General features: G+C 37.5%; 1 protein-coding gene across 1 annotated transcript in view; it reads right to left on the bottom strand.

Moving 5' to 3' along the window:
• The window catches only part of DDX10 (DEAD-box helicase 10), a 277,103-nt gene that overhangs the window by 231,896 nt on the left and 17,860 nt on the right, over positions 1–27,347 (bottom strand). The window contains exons 5-11 of the mRNA XM_004764391.3: positions 26,934–27,054; positions 26,143–26,332; positions 21,669–21,795; positions 17,358–17,520; positions 15,206–15,290; positions 3,970–4,071; positions 2,719–2,806 (exon numbers count right to left, since the gene is read on the bottom strand). Of these exons, the coding sequence (XP_004764448.1) occupies positions 2,719–2,806; positions 3,970–4,071; positions 15,206–15,290; positions 17,358–17,520; positions 21,669–21,795; positions 26,143–26,332; positions 26,934–27,054 (876 nt within the window). The remainder of the gene's footprint in view (positions 1–2,718; positions 2,807–3,969; positions 4,072–15,205; positions 15,291–17,357; positions 17,521–21,668; positions 21,796–26,142; positions 26,333–26,933; positions 27,055–27,347) is intronic.

Here is a 27,347-nt window from a genome sequence, read left to right as displayed (position 1 = left end):
CAGATAAAAGAAAATTAACCAAAGGAACAAATTCAACAGTCATAAAAAATCTTAAAAAATAGTTGAGCATATCTCCTTTCCACCAAAAAAAAACAAAACAAAACAAAAAACCTATCTTTTAAGAACTGTGATATTAGATTAGACTAAATTTGGTTTCATCAAACAACTCAACATAGACTATCACCTCAAGAAGCTATTCTAGAAGTTGGTATCATTTGTTGAAATACATATGGTAACATGGGGGGAAAATGTAGGCTTTGGGATCATACAGATGACAATCTGAGCTCCTTTTCTTACTGGCTGAGCAAATCTCTTGGGTCTCTGCCAGTTTCCTCTTCTATCAGAGATCACAACACCTTCTACTTCAAGTGTTACAGGAGAAACTAATCAAAACAATGCATCTAGAGTACCTGGGCATAGCTTCTGGAATACAATAAATATTAGTAAATACTAGGTATTAAGAGTAATTATTTTAGTAGTCAAAGGATATGTTTTCCAAGAAAATAAAATGTTACTGTATTTAAAATTAAGTTTAATAAAATGACAGAAAAAAACTTCTCTCTAAAGCCTTCCATTTTATATTATTATCTCAATTAATTTGCCATCATCATCTCGTGCCATTTTTCTTCTGTTTAAAAAGTATCTTTATACCAAGAACTATATAAACCAAAAAGTAAACATGATCCTGATCCTTTGTCAGTCTTAACATAGGGAACAAAGATGATGAAATACATCAAAGCAAGTATTTATTATTTTAAAATTTTTAGAAAGTATATTTAATTCTCATTTATATATTTTCTGAACTTCAAATTTATTCTAACTTTAAGCCAATCCTTTCTTCAAACCATTTTCCCTGTCTTCATACGCATGAAAAACAATGAATGGTTCCAGTTCAAGGATAATTTTTTTCCCTATAATTGTTCACCAAAAAAAAGGTAAATAAATATATATATACTTTTTTAAAAGTAAATGCGTGTGTGTATGTGTGTGTATATATGTGTATGTGTATATATATATATGTGTGTGTATATATATATATATCTCACCCCTGTTGCCTATCATTTTTCTTCTATCCAGATTATAATCAAAGGCTAGAAAATCACTTCTATGAAACTAGATAGCTTGCCGCTGTTGGCAATGCAGTTAGCCGTTCTGCTAAACCATGCGTGACACCCAATAAATCACATCATTTATTTCAATGCGCATTCTATAATCTTTGTTCTGGAAGGCTCATTTGTTGTATGCACAAACCAGTGAAACATCCTTCTAATGTTCCTTATTTCCCAATTCATAATTGAATGACCTCTTAGGTATGCAGCAAGTCACGACATTTCAGAATCCATGTATAATATTTTTAAATGTGCATCCTATTTCCAAAACTGTTAAAAGAGTTAACTCCCAGCTCAAAGTCTGTCTACTAGACTAAAATATGCACACAAATGTTTGCATGTTCAAAAATTAAGAAAAAAAATTTTTTCCCTTTAAAGGCCTTTTTCATTAAGTTTCAGGTGAAGTGAGCTGTTAGAAACTCAACTTTGCACAGTTCCATATTTGGTTTTATTTCTCCTGATGTTTCATGGAAGTACTGAACAAAGTCACACATGAATTTCCGTCTCGGCCTGCTACTTAATACCTTACGTGACCTTGGACAATTTTTAATTTTCTCAATCTATTATTTACTCCTAAATAAAATCCCATCAATACTACCTCCCCGTGTGTTGTTGGGAAGACGAAGTTGAGAGCACATCAAACTGCCATGTAGCAGAGTCATGTCATGACTAAGTGCTTAACACCATGTAAGCATTCAAATTTTAGCTTTCATCACTCATGTTATTTTAAGCACAGTGAGGCTAACTTGATAAAATATAACATAAGCTAATTTTTAAAAAGAAATGTGAGATTTGCTCTTTAAATAAAACTTCCTTCCTGAGAATATTCAGTTTCCAAACCATAACATAAAAGCCTGACTGACTACTGACCGTTTTTCTGCTCCGACTCCTCATCCGTTAGGATGCTCTTTCCACATCACCTCCTCCTTCCTTCCCCTCACTTCATCTATCTGCTGAAATAGAATCCAACCTCTGAATCCTAACTCTCTTAACTCACTGCTGGCATGTTATGGGAGATGCAGAGACAAAGATTGTATGTAGATCTCATAATCTCAATGTAAGAAGAAGCATGATGAAAAGAGCTTTATAACAGGGACTCAAATATCTGTCCCTTTAATGACCAGGTAATGGTAAGCACAACATAAAACTATTCCCCTTCTTCTTTTACTAAAGTATCTACTGCTGGGCACTCTAAGAATTAAAAAATAAGTTTCACTGAAAGTGAGAATTCTTTGTATTTGCTAATCAAAAGGATTTCTAAGTCAAAAAAGTAATTAGGGAACATTAAGTCATATTTATAGACTAAAATTTCATTCCTAAAGACAATTTAATAAAAGTGCTGTGCTACGCTTTCTAGAAATTTAGCCTAACATAAGAAATTACAATAAGTGTGCTAAAGAAGCACAGAGCTGACTGACAGTTTCCCAGGTTACTCTAAGAAATACATAATCTTTTTAAAACTTAAAGAATACGATCAAGCTATCTGCGAACTGCGCTACTTGAATATCTGAGGCATAACCATGAAGCCTAGAAGTAATAGAAAACGCTGAATTTTAACTTTATTATATGGTCCATTCCAACTAAGGTACCCAATTTACCAACAACTTACCCTTTGAGCTCTTTCTTTTAAATCTTGATCTTGTGCTAAAAATGCCTCCAATTTTTTCTGGATGTCTATAAGTTTTTCTGGGTTGATTCTTTATAACAACAACAAAAAAAAAAGGTTAAACTAGGACATCTCAATTTTAGAAACTGAAGACAGCATATAGCATTTTCATAGTCTTTTCAATACTTTTAAATCTATAACATTATTTCTCATATAGGAGCCAGAATAGACTGAAATTACACTAGACATGAACTTAAATCACGTATTATGCATAACTTGGGGAGGGGAGGATCAAGATCAGAAATCTTTTCTCAAGACCCCAAGCTGAGTGAAAGATGCTAAGGTTAACATCCACTTATCATTGGTTACTTCTTATGTCCATGAAGTTGGAAAAGCCTCTCATGGGAGATCTACTGTCCATGAAATAAAATAAATGAAATCTAATGTCATTTTTGTAAGTATTTCCATTCTCAGTCAAATATCATAAAACTGGTTTTAAATAGTAAGTAAGAAGTCAAAAGATATAAATAATGTTTTCCTTACCTGGAAATTAGGTAAAAGAATCATTACTTAACTCCACCAAGGGAGGTTATGGGGAAGAATGAAATTCTTTCGGGGCTCTAGGTCTCACAAAAGAAATCCCACTTGTTTCCCTGAGTTAGACTGAACCATTTTGCTTCTGCAAAACCAGGGTGGTGGTAGGTGGGGATGGAGGAGGTGTTCTTTACTTTCTTTTAATTATAAAATCAAAGACACAAAAGGTAGAAAACCCTCACTGAGGCTCAACAATTAACAACTCACAACCTTTTTCCATCAAATCCTTACCCAAACCTTCTACCCCACCCCCAACCCCCCAAACACCTTCCAAGTTACTTCCTTCCAAGTAAAGACAGTGTTTCAAGGACCCCAGTGCAGTGAAACTCCGATCCTGATCAATTCTGCTGACAATCTAAACACCTTCAACAGACAGCACAATCCTCAAAAATGGACATATAACCCTACAAATCTTATCCAAAAGGTATAATCCTCTCAACCCCCAATGCCTGAAGATAACAAGTTCTCTGTTTCATCTTATTTTCTCTATGAGCAATCTTCGAAAACTTGTTTAAAAAAAAAAAGGCAAACAAAAAGTCACAAACCAGACAGCAGCAGAAGACAAAGAGGGAAGAGGAAATTAAGTGTACATAATTCAACATAATAATTCTGTGCCTCTGTTCTCCTAACAATCACATCAAGACAGCCAGCAGTTCTTACTTGATTTCCTTCACAGGCACTTTCTTCTGGAGAAGCTGCTGCACCATCCCTTTTTCTTCTGAGGGAAGCAGAATTAATAAGGCTTCACCATCCTCTTTGTACCTAAACAAATAAACAAAAAAATCTCTTCCACATCAGTGCAATCTACATTTTACATTTTAATAGTCTGATGAACATGTAACACAGAAGCAACTTAATGTAATTAGTAAATTTTAGGAATAAAATTTTTTTAACTTCTGTGACAACAGAAAACTAGGGCTCTGAGCATCTTTTTCAAAATCTCACCACTAAATAGAATTCTGAGTGACTTTCAAGCTACATCACAGTAGGAGAGCCAGATCCTAAGAAACAAATCAATTAAAAAGAATTTCTCCTTTTTTTTTTCTTTACGCAGAGAGAGGCAGAGATAGATGGAGAGAGAGAATCTTAAGCAGGCTCCATGCCTAGCACAGAGCCCAGCACAGGGCTTGATCTCATGACCCTGAGATCACAATCTGAGCCTGAATCAAGATTCGGAGTCTTAATGGACTGAACCACCCAGGTGCACCTAAAAAGAATTTCTTAAATAGCTATCTGCCTATAGCAAAAAGACAATTTCCCATTCAAGTCACAAGAGAATCATAATATAATTAGTAATTTCAGAAACATGGTACCCAATACATTAAGGAAATCAAATCACCTTTCTGGGGATTTTATACCTTGGGAGTAACCTTGTTTAGTGGTGTCAGTTTTAAGAAAGGGATCTCTGCTCGAATCCATGTGCTTCTTCTCTTCCTTTACCTAGTATAATTCTTACTTCCTGCTAAACCACCAGAAATTTCTATTTAAGTGGGCCACACTACACCCACAGGTACTTGCGCTTTAGTGCCACCTGCATACAGATTTCCCTGATAACTCTGTGTTGGCCATTGTGTGCAAGCAGTAACACAAAATGGAACTGGAGGTCTGTGTAATTTTTTTTAAAAGAAACAAAAGAAAAAGTATTCTCATCAAAGCACTCTGTTCTGGGTTCATGCTATAAGGAACAAATTTTTACATATAAATAAAGTATTTAGTAAGAAAGGTGCCAGGCATAAACTGCAAGCAACACAAAGAAAAAGAAGAACAGTCCTATCTTCAGTGATCTAACATTCGAGCTGACCAGAAAACACAAACACACACAAAAGCAGATCCCAGAGAACATCCCCCAAGATGGTACATTACTAAATGTAGAAGGACGACCAATAAATGCAACAAACTCAGAAGTGGAACAGACCACTCAGGCTTAGCCAGAGAAACACAAACTTGGCAGAGCAGACAGAATCTGAGGAGGACCTTGAAAGTCAACCCAAATAGGGAAAAGCTAAGGTCTTCCAAAGGGGGAGAATAGCACGAACAAAGGGGTAGAAACCAGAGAATACAAGGCAAACTTAGTTAACTAAAGACAGGAGAAAACCAATGGAAGCCATTGTCACTAAATGAAGAGCAGAAAAGAGTGCCAGAAAGAGACATAAGAGTCTGGTTTTGGAGGACTCTGGACACCTGTGTCTAGAGAGCTAGAATACCACCGCACGTAAGTACAATTTTATCATTGAACACTGGAGGGGAAAACTGTCTGTGTTGACTTACTGTAGGTACCATAAAGACAGAAGAGCAATTTTCGCCTTATGCTGATTTCAAAACTCCACTCCTACACACAAAGTGAAATTCCAGTGTAATATCTTTACAGAAATATCTGTATGTATACATGCACACACACAGAGAAAAGCATGAAATAAAATCGACCAAAAGTGCTAAGAGTTCTCTTTAATTCATAAATTTAACAAAATTTTAAGGGGCCACTAAATGCCAGGCAGTAAAACTAACATAGTTCTGGCTGTCACAGAGCTTACAGACTATCAGTGACAGACAGTAAAAGCAGTAACTAACAATAAAGTGGTGTGAGTGTTACGGTGGGCATACGGGAAGCAGTAAAGACATGATCGAGAGCTCTACTCAATGTTGTCCAGGAGTCAAGAAAACTGCCCCAAGCAAATGACATCCAAGAACAGAAACCTAAAAAATTTGGAATTAGTCAAATATTAGAGAAGAGTCAAGTTTTCTGGGGAAAAAGGCAGCATTTGCGCAAGTCCTTTGGATAGTTTCACCTTTTCTGTGCTTGTTAGCTTTTTCTAGGGTTTCTAAATGCATGTGTTTTAAACAGGGAGAGAAAGGAGTAAAGCTGAAACACACATTTACTCCTTTTACTATTTCATAAATGAGAAACTAACACTAAATACCTTCTCCTCATTTATTTCAACACCAAATATTTCCATTCAAAATGTTTCATCATCACTTATTCAGAAGAAATATGAATTTAAAGCATGTCCCCTACACAGTGTTGGACTAAACCATCTGTGAAGGCAGAGATCACTAGTCTATGAAGTAGTTAGGTGACATCCAGAGCAGACAAGGGATGTGAGAGCCTCTCAAATTCCGAAGTCGGTACAGGGGTAAAGAGAAGTCTCAAAGGTATCAAAACAGCATCCACTGAAGCACGAGGATCTTCAGACGGAATCGGAAGCAGGAGTAATAAGCCTAATCATTACATCTATCTTGTCTACCCATTCATACACCCAGGGATAATCTGGAAGAATGGATCAGGAGTCAAGTCACACAAGGGCCATATCCAAACCTTTTTACAACTCTAACAGCTAAAAGATAGATCTGCACAAGGTTAAGACAGAGTGTAGCACTGGAATTTAAAAGAACAAAATTCCCATACGAAAATGGAAAAAAATGTCCAAAGTCAAATCCTACAAGGCAAGAATCTATCAAAAATATCTTCACTGGCCACTTAGCTATTCAACATCACACACGTCTCTTCCCTGTAGCAACGTAAAGCACAAATATCTCCTCCACACCAATACCCAAAAATTTCCAGTAAGCTTTCATTTCAGAAATAAAAACATCTCTAAGAAGCACATTTCTTTTCTTTTCTCTTTTTTTTCAAATGCTTACAAGGACAGTCTATTTACCCATGAGTTAGCTTTTTGTATTTCAAAAGCAATATCCAAGGACTGAGACTTGGTATACGTATAAAGAGAAATAAATGTTCTTCACAAGATCTACATTTTGGAACTCCAGATTAGACAGGTTGTTGTAAGAAACATTCTAAGCAACAAATAAAAAGCCCTGCATCTGAAACACACACACACACAAAATCTCATTTTTACCATCAGTAGTAACATCATGTCACATTTCTGCAGCCTTTTAGAATTTAGGAGGAACTTCATTTTACATTAATTTGCTAGTCTTTTACATGCAAGCAAGTGGTAGAGGATGCAAATAAATTTCTGGAAAGACCAGGACCTACTAAAAAAACAAACAAACAAACAACAACAACAACAACAAAAAAAAAAAAAAACAGAAATCTAGAACAAAAACAAAAACCACTGGCTAATCATTATATATCAGAGGCTTTAAGCTTTCAGTTCATTACCTTTTTCAGCTCTACCAAGACTTCCTCCAGAAAGAAGGGTCCTTAATAGGTTGATCAAGATTGTCTGATACCAAGAAGCTTACCTTCACATCCTACAGCTCACTAGCATTTCTAGCTAAACTTGGGAGACCCAGACCACTGACTTCTGGGTCCCAAGAGTAATTCTTTCACTGAAATAACCTCGAAACAACCTCTGGCCAGAGGAAGGAGAGACAGCCCTGCCATTCTGACAATAAATTGCCTTTTGCCCAATAACCACTAGTCCTCAACTACTTCAATGCCTATTCCCCAACACACCAACTCCACTCCAGCTGAAACTTTAAGTGTCCCTTAAACTCTGTCCACTCAGACCTCCAACCACTGCTGTAGCAAGATCTGACAGTGTTCATGACTGTCTGGCTATTCTCAGTTCTCCCAGCCTGGCTCTCCAAGTTACAGATCAGGCTGGAAGAGAATGTTAGAATAATTCCCTTCTTGTAATTTTAAAAATACATAGGCAAACATATATGAAAATTTTTGTAGGTGGTAAGATGCAGGTGGTATATTCTGCCAACATCTAGAATCTGTATCATGAACAAACACTATTTTCATAACAAAACACAAGTTATTATGAAGTAGAAAGCAAAAAGTGTATATGCTTTTAAAATCTACATCTTTTGTGCCATTCTCACTTCACTGAACATCTTAGTATTTATCTTAGTACTTAATACTATCAGTATTAGGGTACTTCCTTATCTCCACCAGTATTTCTGAGGACATACATGAACATTCTTTTCCCACCCACCATACATTTGTATTTAAAAGCTGCTCACTAAGTATCTGGTGAGTGGACATGTGAAAAGAAGCCACCAGAGGGTGCATAACCAGACTGGATTTAGAGTCAAAAGAACTGAATCCGAGCCCCAGCTGTACTATTCATTGGCTCTGTAACTGTGGATAATGAGTCATTTTATCACCATATACTGCATTCTTATTTATAAATTAACAGTTTGAAGGAAACGATCCAGGTCCCTTCAGAATCTAAAGTCCTATACCTGTGATTCTTAACATAGAAGCTATTGTCACAATATAAGTAGGACCAGGAGATGGAGAAACAGAGACAACTCTTGGGCACTCTGCGATTCCAAAGCCTTCTTTCTCTGCCCCTCCCTGCATCTCCTTCTCTCCTCCCTATGTCTTTACCTTACCTGTGGCAACAGCCCCACGGCGCCTGTCACTGAGGGACAACAGTGCACTCGGCCCTGCGAAGGCACACAGGCAGCCATAGGAATCAGACTCCAACGCTTCTGTTCCTCGTGTACAACGTGGCACAAAGGAGAGCTTATTCCGGGAGAAGGGGGATCTCTGACTCACAGAACATCTAAAGACTCTACACTAGATTTAAAAGAAAAGGACAGACTGGGAAATATTCTGGGAAAAATAAAGTCACGTGTAGCATGAGATCTTGGAAATACAGGAGGTATACCAGAAGACGCTCAACAATTTGAAACAATTCAGGGAAACTGGAAAGAAAGCAAGTTGGCTAACATGCGTCGCATGGAAAGCTTCTAACAAACTGATGACGAACAAGGATTTAGGGAATTCACAGAGAAAGGGCAAAAATCATTAGAGTCCATCAACTCTGGCCCCAGAATTTTAAAAAAGACTAAGTGTTTATACATTAAAAACAAGAAGAAAACAAATAAAAGTAGTGCCTAAAAATTATACTAGGTGAAATTACACTTTCTGGAAAGTACTGAAAGAGGTGATTAACCCCATTTTATAGGAGAAGAAATTGAGGCTTAAAGAGATTAAGAACTGGTCACAGAGTCCAAATCCATCAGGCAGCAGAGCCAGATCCAAAACTAAATTTCTTGACTTTTAAAGAGACTCTTGATCAACTAGGGAGTATCTGTCTCTCGGGTTCCAAATAAAAAAGGAAAATGGATATAGTTTTAGTTTATCTTCATGATCATGAATGGCAGCAAATTTAAGTAAAGGTATCTACCTACCTTCCTTCTTCCAGCACCTGGCTTTCATGCCTTCTAGAAGCCCCACCTGAGAGCAGCAGCCACTAGATTTTACTAAATGAAAATATCTGGTTTGGGGCACACCAGCAAAAACAGGAGTCATAGGGTCAGAAAGACCCAAGTACAAATCCCAGCCCTGGCATTTCCCAAGGGATCTTAGACACATTTTACTTCACAATCCCTGAGAAATCATTTCCTAACAGAACAGCCTCTCCCACAAGACCAATATAAAGACCAAATGAGTTCTTGTATTTGTTCACTTAATAGATATCTGAGTGTCAGAAAGTAAATGGCTAAGCCACAACCCGCTCATTCCCTTAGGAAATAGGATCCTCTTGCTGAAAATGAGAAAGGGACGCAGTCAAGTCTCCTCATAAATATACGAATGACAGGCCTCCTGGGAAACAAACATGGCACACGCTAGCATGTGAGCCCTCACCTACAGATGCTAAGGACAGGATGTCCCAGGTCTGTTTAAACGTGTGGATACAAGGGATAGGTCTCTGTAGGCAGCGTGTGACCAAGTACACCAATGGCCCATCTGTGGAAGGGATAAACGGCACAACCAGCTTAGCGACTGTGAGGTCAGACTGGACCACAGCCTATCCTGAGATGTTGAGAATGGCCCTGTGGAACTATGGTGGAGGTCCCAGACCTCTTACTGCTCACAGATCCCTTACTATTCGTTACCTTCCTACATCCTTGAAACTGTTAGGAAAGCTTGATATTAGGTGTGATAGGCCACTACTAAAATGGCTCCCAGAAATCTGGGCCTTCTTGCATTCACACCCTTGTGACCCTCCCCACACTGAGTAAGGCTGATTTGTGGAACCATTAGGATATGACAGGTAAGATGGAGTTTGTGTTTCAAGTCTAGGTCATAAAAGACACTGCTGCTTTCACTTTACCCTGTCTTACTCTCTCCCTTACTCTCACTGATGAGGCCATCTACTATGTTATAAAAAAGCCCCACAAAAAGAAAAACCACAAGCAAGGACCTCAGAGACACCTGCAACGTGAATGAGCTTGTCACGGGACCCACCACCAGCGGAGCCTGCAAGTACTGTGTGACACCTTGACTACAGTCTTGTGAGGACACAAATGAGCAGCCAGGGATGAGCCGCACCTGATTTCTGATCCACAGAAACCGGGAGAAATGATTCTTGCTTTAAGCTACTGTACTGTGCTATTGCAGTAGCACAGTATACTGTGGTTACACTGCAGTAGCTTAATTAATTTTAGGTAAGCTCTGATTCCTGAGTCTGATTTGACAAAGTAATTGTGTTATCTGAACCGTCTACTCTGTGCCAAGCCCTGTTTAAAGGTATATCAATTAAGTAGACATATTTCCTTGCCTTTATGGAGCTTCCATTCTAGTGAAAAGAAAGGAAAACAATATACGAAGGAAAAGCCCTAGTATATTTGAAGGTACTGGTATGGAAAAAAGAAAGTACAGAGTGAGGTGAGGAGGAATGATTAGTGCAGGTTAAGAAAGATAGCCATGCCGATGCTCAAGGAAAAACCATTCCAGAAAAAGAAACTGTAACTTAAAGGGGCCAGGAGGGAAAAACATGCCCAGCATGAAGGAGAAAGAGCTCCACCAGTGTGAAGCATAGGAGCAGAGGGGAACAGAAAGTACAGTTGGAAGGGCTTGAATAATAAATATCAAGTCACTGGCTTTTATTCGGAGTGAATAGGAAGCCATCAGAGGGCTGACATGATCTGACTTGTGTTTAAAAGGATCACTGTGCCTGCTGTGTTGAGAACAGACTGCAGGAGAGCAAGGGGAAAGCTCCCAGAACTAACCGACTCCTAAGAAATATCAGCCCACTTATCAACCTCTGTAGCTAACCTGGCCCATCTCCATCCCAGCTCAATGCTTCTTGATGCAAAATAAAGAACTGGTTTTGCCCTTTGAAAAAACAAAAAAACTTTAAATTTCTAAATGGCAACCAGACCAAGGCAGAAAGCCATGTAAAGAACCATTATCCAGGGGCGCCTGGGTGGCTCTGTGGGGTAAGCCTCTGCCTTCAGCTCAGGTCATGATCTCAAGGTCCTGGGATTGAGTCTTGCTCGGGCTCTCTGCTCGCCAGGGAGTGTGCTTCCCCCTCTCTCTCTCGGCCTGCCTCTCTGCCTACTTGTGATCTCTCTCTCCCAAATAAATAAATAAAATCTTTAAAAAAAAAAAAAAAAAAAGAACCATTATCTACCTAGAAGAAGCAGGCTGAAAATAAGATCTTCATAAATCTAAGCTAAAGGAATTAAAGAAGCAAGAATCTCCACCAGCAAAGATTGCTCCCATCTCATACCTAAATATATTCAGGGTAACCTTCAGTAAATTAAAGCTCATGGAAATTGTCTTTTACTTTTATTATTTCAATTTACAAAACAATTAAGGACACTTTTAAAAAATTCCCTTTATTATCTATTCCATAAAGTACCAGTATTTTCCACAAACCATAAACTCTTCTAAGTTATCACAGCAAAAATTTGAACTACTTTGCATCTTCATCTGTGCTGGTTGGTTTAAGCTGCTGCCCAGGAGCGTGCAAAGCAAAGAGTTGGCCTCTGCTGCCCCCTAGTGAAACCATACTCTGCTATCTACATCATTCACAAAGTCTGAGATCAGGCAGGAAAGGCTTAGGGGAATACCACTGGAATTATTTTACCCCAACTCTAGAAAACAACAGTTGCACATATATAAACACATCTTTTTTTTGTTGTTGTTAAGTAACCTCTAGGCTCAACGTGGGGCTCTCACTGATGAACTTGAGATCAAGAGTGGCATACTCTACCAATTGAGCCAGCCAGGCACTCTCACCTTTTATAATTAAACTCCCAACAGTTACATATGAACAGTTATTTATAACTCATATCTTCCATCCAAAGACCTCTACTCTCCAAATAAAAGCACTTATAAAAAAGAGGAGTGGGGTGAGTGAGCCTGGGTGGCTCAGAGGGTGAAGCATCCAATGCTTGATCTCAGCTCAGGTCTTGACCTCAGGGTTGTGAGTTCAAGTGTTGCACTAGACTCCACACTGGGCGTGAGGCCTATTCTTAAAAATTAATTAATGGATTAATTAATTTGAAAAAAATGTTTAAAGAGGAATATCTAATGTATGCCTACTTTTCATTACCAAATATTTTTTATTTTCAAATGGGCATCATCTTGAGAAATGGAAAAGCTTGCTTTTATGAGTATCAAGCACTGCAAGCCCTAAAAACAATCGTTTTTAAGTACACTATGTCACAGAATAAAGCTTGATAAAATTATATTCATATTCCTTGCCTCACCTGTCTCTAAATGAGACTGTCTCAGTCTCTAAATGAGATCACTTTGTTAAAAGGGGTGTGGATGGTTAAGGAAAAAAGACCAAATTTTTCTCAATACTACGGATCAAGAGAATTTTAGGTGAATAAATTAAAACAAAGTACTTCAAGAAAAGTACCGGAATCACCATTTCCACTCAGCTAAATCACATAAAGGAAAAAAAGATTCCTCAAACCTTAGCTATTTTGCCACAAAGCAATGAATTCATTTCTCTATATTCATAATATTACAGCTCACCTCCACAAGTAAACACTATCTGGCAACCCAGTTTTAATTACAGCATAAACACAGGATTTTAATTAGTTTCAAATTTTAATTTAGCCTTATTCAATTCAATTATCCAGTCTCATGGCCCAAGAAACTTTCTAATTATCTGTAAGCCCACTAATGGCAACTTTTAAACTGCAATTTCACTATTTCTCTTATTAAACTGCCCAAGAAAAAAAAAAGGATTGCATATCCTAAACATTCCCACTGACTACTCATCTAAAAGAGTCAATTCAAACATTTTTAATTGGTTACAAGGGATCAAAACAGACTTGTACTTTAAAAATTAATGACATTAGATATTACAATAGTTTTTCAAATTAGTATTTTCTCTTCAAATACAATAGTGATGTTGCTGTAGCTACCTTCATCTCCAGTCATTAGGACCAATTTAACCTTCACCTTGGTATGTTCGACTACATAAGATTTTCAACAACCTCTCTGGGAACCAAAAACCTTGAAATAATCCTCTCTGGTGAACTGTTTTCTGATGCAGAGAGATGTCCAATCATTTTCACAAAAGAAAAGTAATTGTAAAATACTATTTAAAAGTGTTCTATAGGGTGGCTCAGTCAGTTAAGCATCTGCCTCCGGCTCAGGTCATGATCTCGGGATCCTGGGATCAAGCCCCACGTCAGGCTCCCTGCTTCACGGGAAGCCTGCTTCTCCCTCTCCCTCTGCCCCTCCCCCTGCTTGTGTGCTCTCATGCTCTCGGACAAATAAATCAAATAAACAAATAAAAGTGTTCTATAAAGAAATGTATTTGCCCTATCTCCAAACCAAATGGCGAAACTAACAAGCCCGTGTGCCCCTGGAGCAGTATGCTCATGAGAAGCCACGCCCCACCTTATCCAGATTGCAAACGTGTGCAGAGGTACATGTACGGATTCATACATACTATCCATTTACTGAAGAACATGAAATATTGGAGGAACATTCATTCCACCAACCACCACTCACGACTTCTGAGTCTCTCACTATGAAAGCTAACCCAAACAGGTGCCCATATGAGCATCAATGATACACCACCCACCTTTCCATAAAATGAAAAACAAGACCTCTGTTCTAACCAGGTCTAATTTCCTTAGACCCCATGAGAAGCTGAAATGTCACCAGTCTACAGGCAAGTCTGTCTGAAGGCATGATGACACCATATACAGAACCCACTTCTAACTCAACTGCTTATTCAAATTACATTGTTAATTGCAATAAAAACACTCTTGACCCCAAAGTACATAAATAGCTTTATCTTTCACTATTGTACTATCCTCTCTCTTGATGCTGGACACAAGAAATGTGCTAGACTACATTTTGATTATAGTCCATGTTTAATGGCCCACAAGGTAAATGTGACTCAAGCAATCAAACGTTATTAAGACTAAAAATGAATAGAAGGAGAGCTCTATTTGTTCTCAGGTGACAGGACGACATGAAAAACCTTCACATCAGCCAAAACATACAACAAAATTCACCAGATATGACCAAAATTTTTTTTCTTCAAAGTCATTCAAACACTATGGATTCAAAGAAATTTAAAATAACTACACACTGAAGAGATTTAATAGAGAAACAAGGGACAGGGTACACTTGGGGCTACCTGCTGAAAGGGACACAGGGCAAGCAGAAGGACAAGTCTGTTGGAGACGATACGTTCTGCTTGGAAGATGGTTTAAATCTTGGGTCTAAAGATCCTGCCATCTCTGGGAAACCATTCAGCACAAGTCGTGACTTAAAAATCGGAAGAAACTGTTGGACCAGGCAGAATAACATGTGGTGTCTCTTCCATCATCAAGTATCAATGTCTCACTGACAACCATGTTATAAATACTCATCCAGTTTCAATGAGAAAGTAAATGCTACAAGGTAAATCCAAAAAAACTGTCCATCTGTGGCAAATCATAATCACTCATAAACCTACTATGATTATTTATATTATTCCCAATTCTCAACCTTTACAAAGGTCAGTAAGATGAATATCTTTACTGAAATTTTACCCATCTCTTTTCTTAAGATCAGTGTTTCAATACTGAATGTGAGGTATGAGGAGGAAAGCTAAGGCTTTGGTTAATTGTTACCAAATGCTCTCCAGAAAGATGCTCATCAGTTACCATTCTATCAACAGCTTACTTTCCCAACTGCAATAGCAAAGAAATGAGTCAGCATACCTACCTGGCGGTTCTACCTGCTCTGTGAATATACGTGTTGGCATCCTCTGGACAATCAAACTGAAGAACCCAATTCACAGCTGGGAAATCTGTACATAAGGAATGTCAAGTTAAGAAATCAGTTTCAAGATCTACCATGCTGTACTACATTTTTTTTTTAAAGATTTTATTTATTTATTTATTTGAAAGAGAGAGAGAGGTTACACAAGCAGGGGTGGGGCAGAGGAGGGAAGAAGCAGACCCCCTGCTGAATACAGAGTTCAATGCAGGGCTAGATCCCAGGACCCTGAGATCATGACCCGAACCAAAGGCAGATGCTTAACCTACTGAACCACCCAGCTGACACACTGTTTTTATTTTACAAGATTATTTGCAGGGCTTTCCATCACATCAAACTCATCTGTGAATTTTATTAAAAATAAAATTCATTGCATGAACCAAGAGATAAACAATTCTCCTTTGATAGGAGTGTTTGAATATGAAGGTTACTTTGTATCTGACACAGAAGAGATAGCTTAGTGTCAGACAAATAATGAAATATCCTGATATTTAATTACCTAAAAGGACCCACTTCTCATGGGCTCCTGGTGAACTATAAAACTGAGTTCTCAATTTAAATGAAACTTTACATTCCTTGCTCTTCCCATCTCCATTCAAATTAATGATATCTTTCTAAGTTCCTTTTTCTCATTTCTCAGCAATAATTATTCTATACACATATTTGGCTACAGAAGTTTTCATTCATTTCCAGACACTGTGTTCTCAACTGTGTCTCTCTCTGTCAAATAAATAAAATCTTTTTTAAAAAATCTTAAAAAAAAAAAAAAGAACAGGACATGCACATAACAACTCAAATTTACCTCCCATGCTGCACCCTTACTGAAAAAGCTACAGGGAATGAGATTTTATTTACTTTTTATTTTATTTTTAAGCAATCTCTACACCCAGTGTGGGACACAAACCTACAACCGAAACACCAAGAGTCACATGCTACACCAATTGAGCCAGCCAGGCACCCCTACAGAATAGATTATAAATGTTTTAAAAGAGAATGAGAAAATAAATCAAGAAAGAGGAAGAGATCTGGATAGAAGAGTCCCAGGATGACAAATGTGTATGACGTTTACGGAGCAACAGTCCAGGTGAGAGCTGAAGACAGAGGCTGTAAGAGGGTCTCAAGGAAGAGAGAAACAGACTGCATCTGAACTGTTAGAAAAGCAAGCATGAGACATCTGCTAGGACAGTTGAGAAAGATCAGAACTGGGATCACAAACTAAGCAAATCTTAATTAACTATTAACTTAAAAACACAAATAGAAGATTGGAGACAACTGGTATACCACTTCCTCAGCAGACTATTACATAGCCCAAACAAGTTAAATACAAAATGCTGATTTTACCAAAGTCCTGGCATAATGATAAAGGCTAGAGAGCTTTAAAAATATGCATACTTAGCTACAGCCTCCAGTCACACAGGAATAAATGCATATGATGTCTGAGATATGTTTTAAAATATTCCCAGACCAACAGGGAGATGGGAAGAAATAAGGGAATTATGAAAAAGATCGTCAGTAAAGCTGGGTAGTATATATGAAGATATACTGGATGTATCATTCATGTGTATATAAAATCTGTCACAGTCATTAACATAAAGTAACTGAAAAATTTACCACCTATTTATTCTCATGTTGTATTCACAAACTTCCTCTAATTTACTTCCGTACCCCATCCCGCCACCATAAAGCCACCAGCTGTAAAACAGTATCAGTGACTTCTTGAAAGCTGAAGTACATTAAGTATGTTTTTAAAATAAAACTATTTAGTGACAAAATGTGACTTCAAATATTCTTATTAAGTTGTAATATTTTATCAAGTTTCCAATTTTCGAAGAAACAGAGTAGTTTTTCCTCTTATCTTTAAACCTTTAATCCTCCTTTGATTTTGTGGGCTCCTCAGGATTCTAGGATTACTTTCATAAACAATAAGCACAAAAGGTGAAAACACATTTTTCATTGATAGAGCCTTAATTTAATTTACATGTTTTTCTAAGAGAAGAAGGACCAATTTTTTGAATCAAACTATGAATTCCCAAATCCATCCCTTTATAAGCAAATTCTATAAGACACGATTCCAGAATATTTTCTGCTAAGCTCTTACCCAGCCCCCTGGCAGCAATATCAGTAGCAAAGAGCACAGCGGCTCTCTTGCGGACAAATTCGTTGTAGACTTCCATCCTTCTCATCTGCTGCTGGCGGCCGTGCAGGGCAAGGATAGAGATGCCAGGACGGAGCCGGCAGAACACTCGGTACAGATACTGAACCTAGACATGAACAGGGAAAAGAGTTTGGTACTTCAGGACAGCAGCAGCACAGCAAGCTTATGAGATGAACAGCAAAAATGCTTTAAGGAGCACAAGTTTCACCAATTAAAAAATGCGGAGCAGAGAAGGGAAAATGCAGTCTTAGAGGTGAGGTCTTCAAGCACTTTTTGATCACATTATTTCCTATGAGAATTTATTTAAAAATATGCTCCCTTTACATTTTCAACTTGATAGTGGACATTTTTCCAAATGTAATTAGTTGCAAAAACTGTAATTTCTGGGGCACCTGGGTGGCTCAGTGGGTTAAGCCTCTACCTTCGGCTCAGGTCATGGTCTCAGAGTCCTGGGATCGAGCCCCACATGGGGCTCTCTGCTCAGCAGGGAGCCTGCTTCCCTTCCTCTCTTTCTCTGCCTGCCTCTCTGCCTACTTGTGATCTCTCTCTCTCTCTGTCAAATAAATAAATAAAATCTTTAAAAAAAAAAAAAACCTGTAATTTCTGATATATTATAAATGCTGAGAATTTATTTTTTTTTAAAGATTTTTTTTTTATTTATTTGTTAGAGAGAGAGAGAGGAGAGAGAGATACAGAGCGCAAGCACAGGCAGACAGAGTGGCAGGCTAGAGGCAGAGGGAGAAGCAGGCTCCCTGCCGAGCAAGGAGCCCGATGTGGGACTCAATCCCAGGACGCTGGGATCATGACCTGAGCCAAAGGCAGCCGCTTAACCAACTGAGCCACCCAGGCGTCCCTATAAATGCTGAGAATTTAAAATAAACTTCTTACACATGTATCAAATAGATTCTAAGTAGCAGAGCAATTTGATCCCCACAATCATTTTTAAAATATGAAAAAATAATAAAGGTCATGCCGTGTGAAAGAAGGCTCCTTCTCTATGAACTTCTCTATGAACCTAAAACTGCTACAAAAGAAGTAAGCCCTTGACAAAATTAGAGACAAAATAAACTCGAGAAAGAAATTTTGCATTTATTTTTCTCCTTGAACGTTTTTTTCTTTTTTAAAGACTTTATTTATTTATTTGACAGAGAGAGATCATAAGTAGGCAGAGAAGCAGGCAGAGAGAGAGGAGGAAGCAGGCTCCCTTCTGAGCAGAGAGCCCGATGTGGGGCTCGATCCCAGGACCGTGGGATCACGACCTGAGCCGAAAATTCCATATTCGTCCAGAGGCAGAGGCTTTAGCCCACTGAGCCACCCAGGCACCCCCTCCTTGAACTCTTACGTCAACTTTCTGACCCCACAGAATTTTAACTTAAGAATTTTATGCTTCAAAGTCTTTTGATTATATTAACAATATTCACAACTTTCTATGATAAAATAATGAATATCAGTTTTAATTTCTAATTCCCTGTGGGCATAAAGCTATTAAAAATTCTCAGACTAAGCTATACTTCATTAGTATAAAACTGACCAGTACAAGAAATGTCAGAATTTGATATAAAGCCACTGGGTGGCTCAGTGGATTGAGTGTCTGCCTTCAGCTCAGGTCATGATCTCAGGATCATGGGATCAAGCCCTGTGTCAGGCTCCCTGCTCCATGGTGAGCCTGCTTCTCTTTCCTTCTGCACCCCTCACTTGCAAGTGCTCTTTAAATAAAGAAATAAATATTTTTTTAAAAGCAAAACAAGAAGAACTAATTAACATAATAATTTTGTTATACAACATTGGATGTTATTACATCTCTTCTTATATGGAAGTAAATGGAGCTGTTAGCTTTATTTCTCTTTAGTTTACATATTAATAAATGAATACTACTAACTGGTAGATTGAGGCAGAGTACTGTGTTATTTTATTCCTATTTTCTCTTTCTAATATGAATGTTAAGAAAATGTCTTCATGAAAATAAAGAAAATGAACTAGAAGGAACCATGGTGCACTGATGGTAGGAATGCAAACTGGTGCAGTCACTAAGGAAAACAATATGAAGGTTCCTCAAAAAATTAAAAATAGGAATACTATATGACCCAGTAATTCCACTACGGGGTCTTTATCCGAAGTAAACAAAAATACTAATTCAAAATGATATATGCAGCCCTATGTTTACTGCAGCATTATTTATAATAGCCAAGACAGGGAATCAAGTACCCATGCAGAGATGAATGGATAAAGAATAGGTGATACATATATACAATGGAATATTACTCAGCCATAAAAAAAGAATGAAACCGTGCCATTTACAACAACATGGATCTAGAAAGTATAACGCTAAGTGAAATAAATCAGAGAAAGACATATGCCATATGATTTCACTCATGTGTGGATTTAAGAAAATAGCAAAGACATAAATAGACAAAAAAAAAGACTCTAGAGAACTAGTTGTTGCCAGAGGGAAGGTGGTGAAATAGGTGATGGGGATTAAGTACACTTATCATGGTGAGCACTGAATAATATATAGAATTACTGAACCACTATATTATACACCTGAAGCTAATGTAACCCTATATGTAAAATTATACTGGAATTTTAAAAATTAGTTTAAAAAAAAGAAAATGTACTGGAAAGAACCTTAACTCTTTGAACTCCTATATTCCAAAATGATGATAAATAAAATTTCTAAAAATCCATCATCTAAGAAGTCCATTAAGTCTCCCTACAGATTTTGTTAAAAGTAAAGAATGGTAAGCCAACTGAACCACAAAAAACCTGTTACCTCGTCCTTAGAGCCATTCGCTTTCTCAACAGCAATGCTCCTGGTGCCAGGAAGGTTCTCAGGTCCTGAGACAATGCACCAGGAAGATGACAGATGGATGCAACTCATGCCCTTCTTTTGCAGTTATAAAAGGGCTATCATGCAAAGGGAGGAGGGGAAAGGTTAACCTGCAGATGACAAATGCACTCTCAGGCAAACCAAGCTCAAAAATGCATATGCAAACCTAGGAAGGGTCAATTGAGAGCATGAAAACTTTCTACAGTTTGCATCTCCTGAATGAAAACTGTCCTTAAACTCCTGCTCTTGAAAAAGTTTACTGAGGTGGACAATTTTCCAAGATCACTCTGGTTAGAGTGTGCGATAACTATAGGAAAGAGACTGTGGGAATGAAGAGACCAGCCATGAGTAAGAGAAAGTTAAGCACGGCTTAGATTTAGCGATAGCATGAGGTGCAGTGAGAGGTGGTAGAGCTAATGCGAGTTACCACTATATTGACAATGAGACGAAGACAGGCAACAATTAAGGATTCAGTCATTTGAGATGGGGAAGAAATGGGAGGGAGTAGATCTTCAGAATATGAAATCTTAAATTGCTTTTCTTATTTTAAACTTGAGATACCCTCAAGATACTCAACTGGAAATCTCTAGTATTTAAGTGGATACACAAATCTGGGGCTCAGGAGAGTGGTCAGGGCTTGAGATGTTGATGTGGCAGGTGTTAGAACACAGATGGCATTCAAAGCCATGGAAATGAAGAGGTTTCCTAAAAAGAGTAAAGACAGAAAAGAACAGAGTACAACAGACAAACCATTACTGATCTTTCCCATAAGCTGGATGGAAATTTACTGGAATATTTACCTCGCTAAGTACTTAAAAAGCTGTAAGTCTAGAATCTACCTACTATATGCCAACAACTATGTATGCTCAGGTAATCTGAAATATAGAGAGGTAAGTGACATAAAAATCACTCAAGGTCCCTTCTCTTTAAGTGAAGAGACTTTCTTATTTATCACTGAATGCTTTATTCAAGCACATGACTAGTGTTAAACAAATGTGTTAGCTAAATTTAAGACATATACCCTATGGAAGGACAGAGGGAAATCGCTGATTATAACAAGGGGATCGGGAGTATCACAGAAGGACCTCCAGATGTAACATTTGAGCTTAGCCTTACAGGACATTCAACACATTAGTGTAAAGGAATGCAGGAGGGCATTCCAGAGATCAGCATGATCAAGGACATCAAAGCATGGAAATAAACGGCACACTCTGTTCAGTATTCATGGAGGGAGGTGTCGGATTATAAAGAACTGTGGTTAGTCCAGACATTCAATGCTTTGTTCTACCAGTATTCACACTATTTACCACACTCCTCACCGACTCTAGCACTGTAGTTATTAGAACAGAAGAAACTGCTATTTATCTAATGGAAATCGGCTATTTTAAAAAGGATGATTCAACATGAATTTCTTAATCATTCAGTACCTCTTTACAACTGGAGAAAAATACAATACTTTTCTTCTTCAGGTGGCTTCTCAAGAAGGAATACAACACACTTATTTTTTGCTGCAGCTCACAAACTATGTAGTTCTGTTCCAAAGTGGCAGGGGTGCTTATGGAAATAAGAGGAGGAAAAACATTAAAAATATACCATATTGGTTACCTTTGAAATCCAGACCCCGGTGGGGGAGGCGGGGGGGAGTACACACACACACACACACACACACACAACAGCATGTCTTTCCAACAAATTTCTCATACACATACATATACTGTGAAAGAGAACATTTTAGAAATTAGAAATAGAATCAGATTATCACAGTTTTGCATATCCTAATAAAATAATGGATCTAAGCAATAATCATCACTGGCTGCTAAAACTTTAAGATTAAAAAGCTATCATTCCTGCTATAAAGCTGTTGTTTGTATCAGATTAATACTCTGGTGGCCTATAGCACTAACTATAAAGCCTGGATTAAATACAAAACAAAACAAACAAACAAAAAAAAAACAGAAAGCAACAGAGAGCAACCAAGGCAGCTAGGACTTGAAGTACTGAAAAAGACAACAGACATGCCCTGAGGCAAGCCCCATATTAATTTCCACTTTTCCCTAAAAGCATCTGCTATCTGGAAAACACAGGAGAGCAACCTTAGGCCTAAATATGACGGTCCAGATCCTAGAGAGAAGTAGCCAACAAAACACTGAATCTTAATTTCTTCATACAATTTTCCCATGAGAAGTGTGACAACTTCTAAACACACATACACACACACACACAGCAAAATGAGTGAAAATAAACAAAAAGCATCAACTGAGAAGCTCAGAGCTGAGCAGAGATCCTGGCAGTCTCAGGACTATGAAGTTCAAGCCTGCCCAGATGGAACAGCTCTGCTAACCCACACCTTCAGCTAAAACCCCCGGAAGGGCAATAACCCAGCCGGGACTCAAGGCAGAACAAACACAGAAAAGAAACAGAACAGCCCCAGACTCTAAATGCCAGGCTAGGGTGCCTGGGTGGCTCAGGCACTTAAGCGGCTGCCTTCGGCTCGGGTTATAATCCCAGGGTGCTGGGATCAGGTCCTGCATCAGGCTCCCTGCTTCTCCCTCAGCCTGTACTCTCTCTTGTTCCCCTACTTGTACTCTCTCTCTGTATCAAATATATGAATAAAATCTTTAAAAATAAAAAATAAAAATAAAAGCCTGGATAGCCCAGATCAAGGTCATCTGTCCTTACAACATCTACCTGCCACCAAATAAATAAATAATCACTCATAGTTTCGCTGAGAATCAAAGATAAGAAAATCGTAAACAATACACAGTATCTTCAAAGGAACAAGAAAACGGTCAGCTTTCAATAATAGAAGTTAGAACAATAAAAAGGTTTCTTTGAAGAAAAAAATCTGTCAAGATATCCCTCCAAAATAAAGAATAAAAAGGTTCTCAGAAGAGTCAAAACAGAATTTTTACACCAGTAAACCTGAACTAAAAAGGAAATTCTTTTGTGCACAAGACATAAAAATATCATAAAGAATAACTATTTGGATAAATATAAATAAATACTGATGTTTCAAAAAGTAATAACAGCTTACGGAGTTTAAAATGTTTGAAATTAAAATATTTCACAATAAAGGCACAATGGAAGGGGGTAGAAATTTAAATAATATAAGTTATAGATAAATGAACTAAATCCTCCAGTTGCAAAGCGATTATCATACCTGATAAGAGAACCGTATGTTGCTTACTAAGTCAAATCTAAAATATAAGGGCATATATAATGTAAAGAGTAAATGAACAGAGGACTCACCATGCAAACATGAACCAAGAGAAAGTTGCTATAGGGAGACTAATATCAAACTAGACTTCAAAGCAAAAAGTAGAGATAAAGAGCAACACTTCATAATGATTAATGATGCTAACAGGAAATGTAATACTAAATTTCTATGCACCTAATAACATAAGCTCAGCATATCCATCTCAAATTTGAAATGGTTCATAATTCACCACAGAATTCAACTTATATTCATTGTAAAACACAGCAAATTACAATGATCCAAATAAAATCTTTTCTCCAAAAGAAAAAAAATTCATTAGAAGCACCATTTCACTACAATAGCAATATTAAAAAAAAAAAAAAAAAAACCAGTATACTTAGAAAAATACACAAAATACACAAAACATACACTTAAGAAAACATACAACTTCAGAAAGCTTTAACTTTTAGGGGCACTTGGGGGGCTCATATTGGTTAAGCCATGCCTTTGGCTTAGGTCATGATCCCAGAGTCCTGGAATCGAGTCCCATATAGGGTTTCCCTTACTCTGTAAGAAGTCTGCTTCTCCCTCTCCCTCTGCCTGCCACTCCCCCGCTTGTGCGCTCACTTGCATGTTCTCTCTCTCTCTCTCTGACAAATAAATAACATTAAAAAAAAAAAAAAAGAAAGAAAGAAAGAAAAAAGATCTAACTTTTAAATTACTTTTCTGGTCCTACATGATTTGAGAGCAGATACTCTATAATGTCTTAAAAATATTCTTGACTATGATTTTCCCATGGTGCATTAACCAAATTAATGGCTGAGGAAAAAAAACTTCAATAATGAGACAAAATTCACAATATCTGCTTTTTGTAGCACTCTGATGAACAGGAAATTAAAGAATGCTACAGTTATTACCATATACCCCACAGTTGTCAATTATGTCAATGAAGACATGGTTTCTAAAAGCCCCATTGTAAGTGATAGAACTGCATTTCAATAATCATCGCCTAGGTGGCTCAGTCGGTTAAGTGTCCAATTCTTAGTTTCAGCTCAGGTCATGATCTCAGGGTCATGAGATCAAGTCCTGCTTGGAGCTTCACACTCACCACAGTGTCCCTCCCTCCACACCTCTCTCCCCATTCATGTGCAGTCTCTCTCTCTCTCAAATAAAATCATTTTTAAAAATCATTTTTTAAATAGACAGTATTTGTATTCAGTTTTTTCTAACTCTGCTCTATAAATAATAACCTAGTGTCATCTACAGAAATTAGCAACAGTGATACTACGTACAGTTAGTTACCTTAAATGATGCAGTTTTAGCAACCACCTAATGACTGAAAAATTTATGTCTGGTAAAAACACTAAAGGGTCTTGAAAATAGTGAAAAAACAAACAGCAGAAAGATCAAAGAAGATAATCTAAAGACCTGGACAATCTTCAGACTATTAATTGTACCAAGAATGTCAATAGCTATCCCAATACAACTTTATAAACAAGGACCACTGTTTCCTCCGCAGTAAGCTAAGGAGGAAACTACCTCAAGAATCTCCTGCTATGCCATTCCTGAGTTCTTGATAACCAAAGATACCAGCACTCAAGTTTTCATCCATTAAGATCACCTAGAAGCATGGAGTCTGGCCTCTTTTAGGACTTTCTTTAATCCTAGACATATATTAGCTGAACAAAGTTAATGTGGGCTTCAAGGCCCACATTCTCAGCATTTAAAAACCTTCCAAGAGGATAAGCCACCCTTTTCCCCAAACTATTTCCTTCTAGACTAACACTTCATAGGAAGAAATACAAGTTAAGATAGAGATAATGGTAGGTTGAATTGAGATCTTCAATAGATCCTACCTACATTCACCAGAAAATATTTCTGCAAGTCAAGCATATCCACAGTCTACAATGATTCATACCAAATATACATACACAAACTTCCACTTGTATCAAAATACATTTTAAAATCCATTTCCCCCAACCCATTTCCCACATAGCCACACAACCCCACTGCCCCTCATTTTATGCAGGTGTAGTTATTAATAAATACCTGTTAATATCTTATGGAAAGAGATGTTAATATCTTAAAAGTTTCCCAGACCACATTTTGAAAATGATTGCACCATAGTATTCCCACATTTAAAGGGGCATCAAATACCTAAATAATTTTAACTAATATATTTTACTATGCTTCCCATATGTCACAACACATAAAATGATGTCTTATTTCCTAAAAAGTAGTATTAATTTAAAATGTCAAATTTGTATACTAAAACAAACATTGATTTTTTTAATTTTATTTTTTTTTCACTGTTCCAAGATTCATTGATTATGCACCATACCCAGTGCTCCATGCAATACATGCCCTCCTTAATACCTACCACCAGGCTCACCCAATCCCCCACCCTCCTCCCCTCCAAAACCCTCAGTTTGTTTCTCAGAGTCCAGAGTCTCTAATGGTTTGTCTCCCCCTCCAATTTCCCCCAACTCACTTCTCCTCTCCTTCCCCCAATGCCTTCTGTGTTATTCCTTATGATCCAGAAGTAAGTAAAAGCATATAATTGACTCTCTCTGCTTGACTTATTTCACTCAACAGTTGCCTGATTTCAAGCTTTACTACAAAACTGTAATCACCAAGACAGCATGGTACTGGCACAAGAACACTGATTTTTGATTAAATCAAATATGGTTTTATATAGTTCATACCTGTATTTCGCTTTTTCATGAACCCAGACGTACTCAGGGTTTTTCAAACTCAAGCGTGCAAGGTCCTTTACAGATTTGGTTTGTGTAGCTGAAAAGAGTAAAGTCTGACGTTTCTTGGGAAGGTTTTCAATAATAGCATTCATGGTATCAGCAAAGCCCATATCCAAGATTCTATCTGCTTCATCAAGAACTAAAAAAGAGAAAATTCAAGGTGAACTACATTTAAAATATACATTAGGCTAAATGTAAACTAGTATCTGGACTGGATTCTAGAAGAGAAAAAAAGGGCATTAGTGGAAAAACTGGTGAAATCCAATAAAGTCTGGAATTTATGTAATGGACCAACGTCAATTTTCATTCTGACAAAAGTATCACAGTGTGTATGGTGTTGCACCAGAGGAAACTGGGGGAGGGGTATAAAGGAACTCCCTATACTATGGGTGCAATTGTAAACCTAGAATTATTACAAAATAGACTTTTTTTAAAAAACCACATTTGGTAATATCACCAGAAGTGGATATAGCTTAAAAGATCAATTCTTAGCAATGTCAAATACTGAAGTGTCTAATTTCATATACAACTACTTATATTCTTCTGATCATTTTGTTTAAAAAAAAAAAAAGTCTAGCTATATTCTCTGGGTTCAGAATCCCTATGCCAAAAAATTGTTTCAGGTTATTTCTCAGATGTTTTATTAAATAAATATTAAGATTAAAAATTTCTATCATTAAAATTTATGAGGTTTCTCTCCTAAATCTCAGATTGTTTCATCAGAAATTCATTAGACTCACCTAACATTTGGAGATTGGTAGCATGAAAACATATTGTTTCATCCATATGTTGAAGAAGCCGACCCGGAGTGCAAACAAGTATATTTATGTTATTGATCCTCTCAGCTTCATGTTTCAGATCCTGAAAACAGTTGTTTCTTTTGATTACACAGACACATCACTGAGCAGCCTGTGTATCAAAACTGTAAGAGCCATGTGCATGTGTCATTTCATCATAGCAATGTAGATACCCTACAAAGAGATATGATTCCCCCTTGTATTTCTGCAGCACATCCAAATTTCGGGGCAAATAGAAGTCCTAAGTGAAAGCCTAAAGAGCTCAGAGTGCATGAAGATCCTTAATTACAGCCAGGATCCTGAGGCCAAGAAAAATTTCCTATAAATGCTCCAAGTCTTCACTTCCCTTTACATCTG

Source organism: Mustela putorius, unplaced genomic scaffold (genome assembly GCF_011764305.1).
Source record: "Mustela putorius furo isolate JIRA1106 unplaced genomic scaffold, ASM1176430v1.1 tig00000198_pilon_pilon_pilon, whole genome shotgun sequence".
NCBI lineage: Eukaryota > Metazoa > Chordata > Mammalia > Carnivora > Mustelidae > Mustela > Mustela putorius.
Note: the sequence above shows the minus strand (reverse complement) of the source record. Positions and strands in the feature narration are given on the sequence as shown.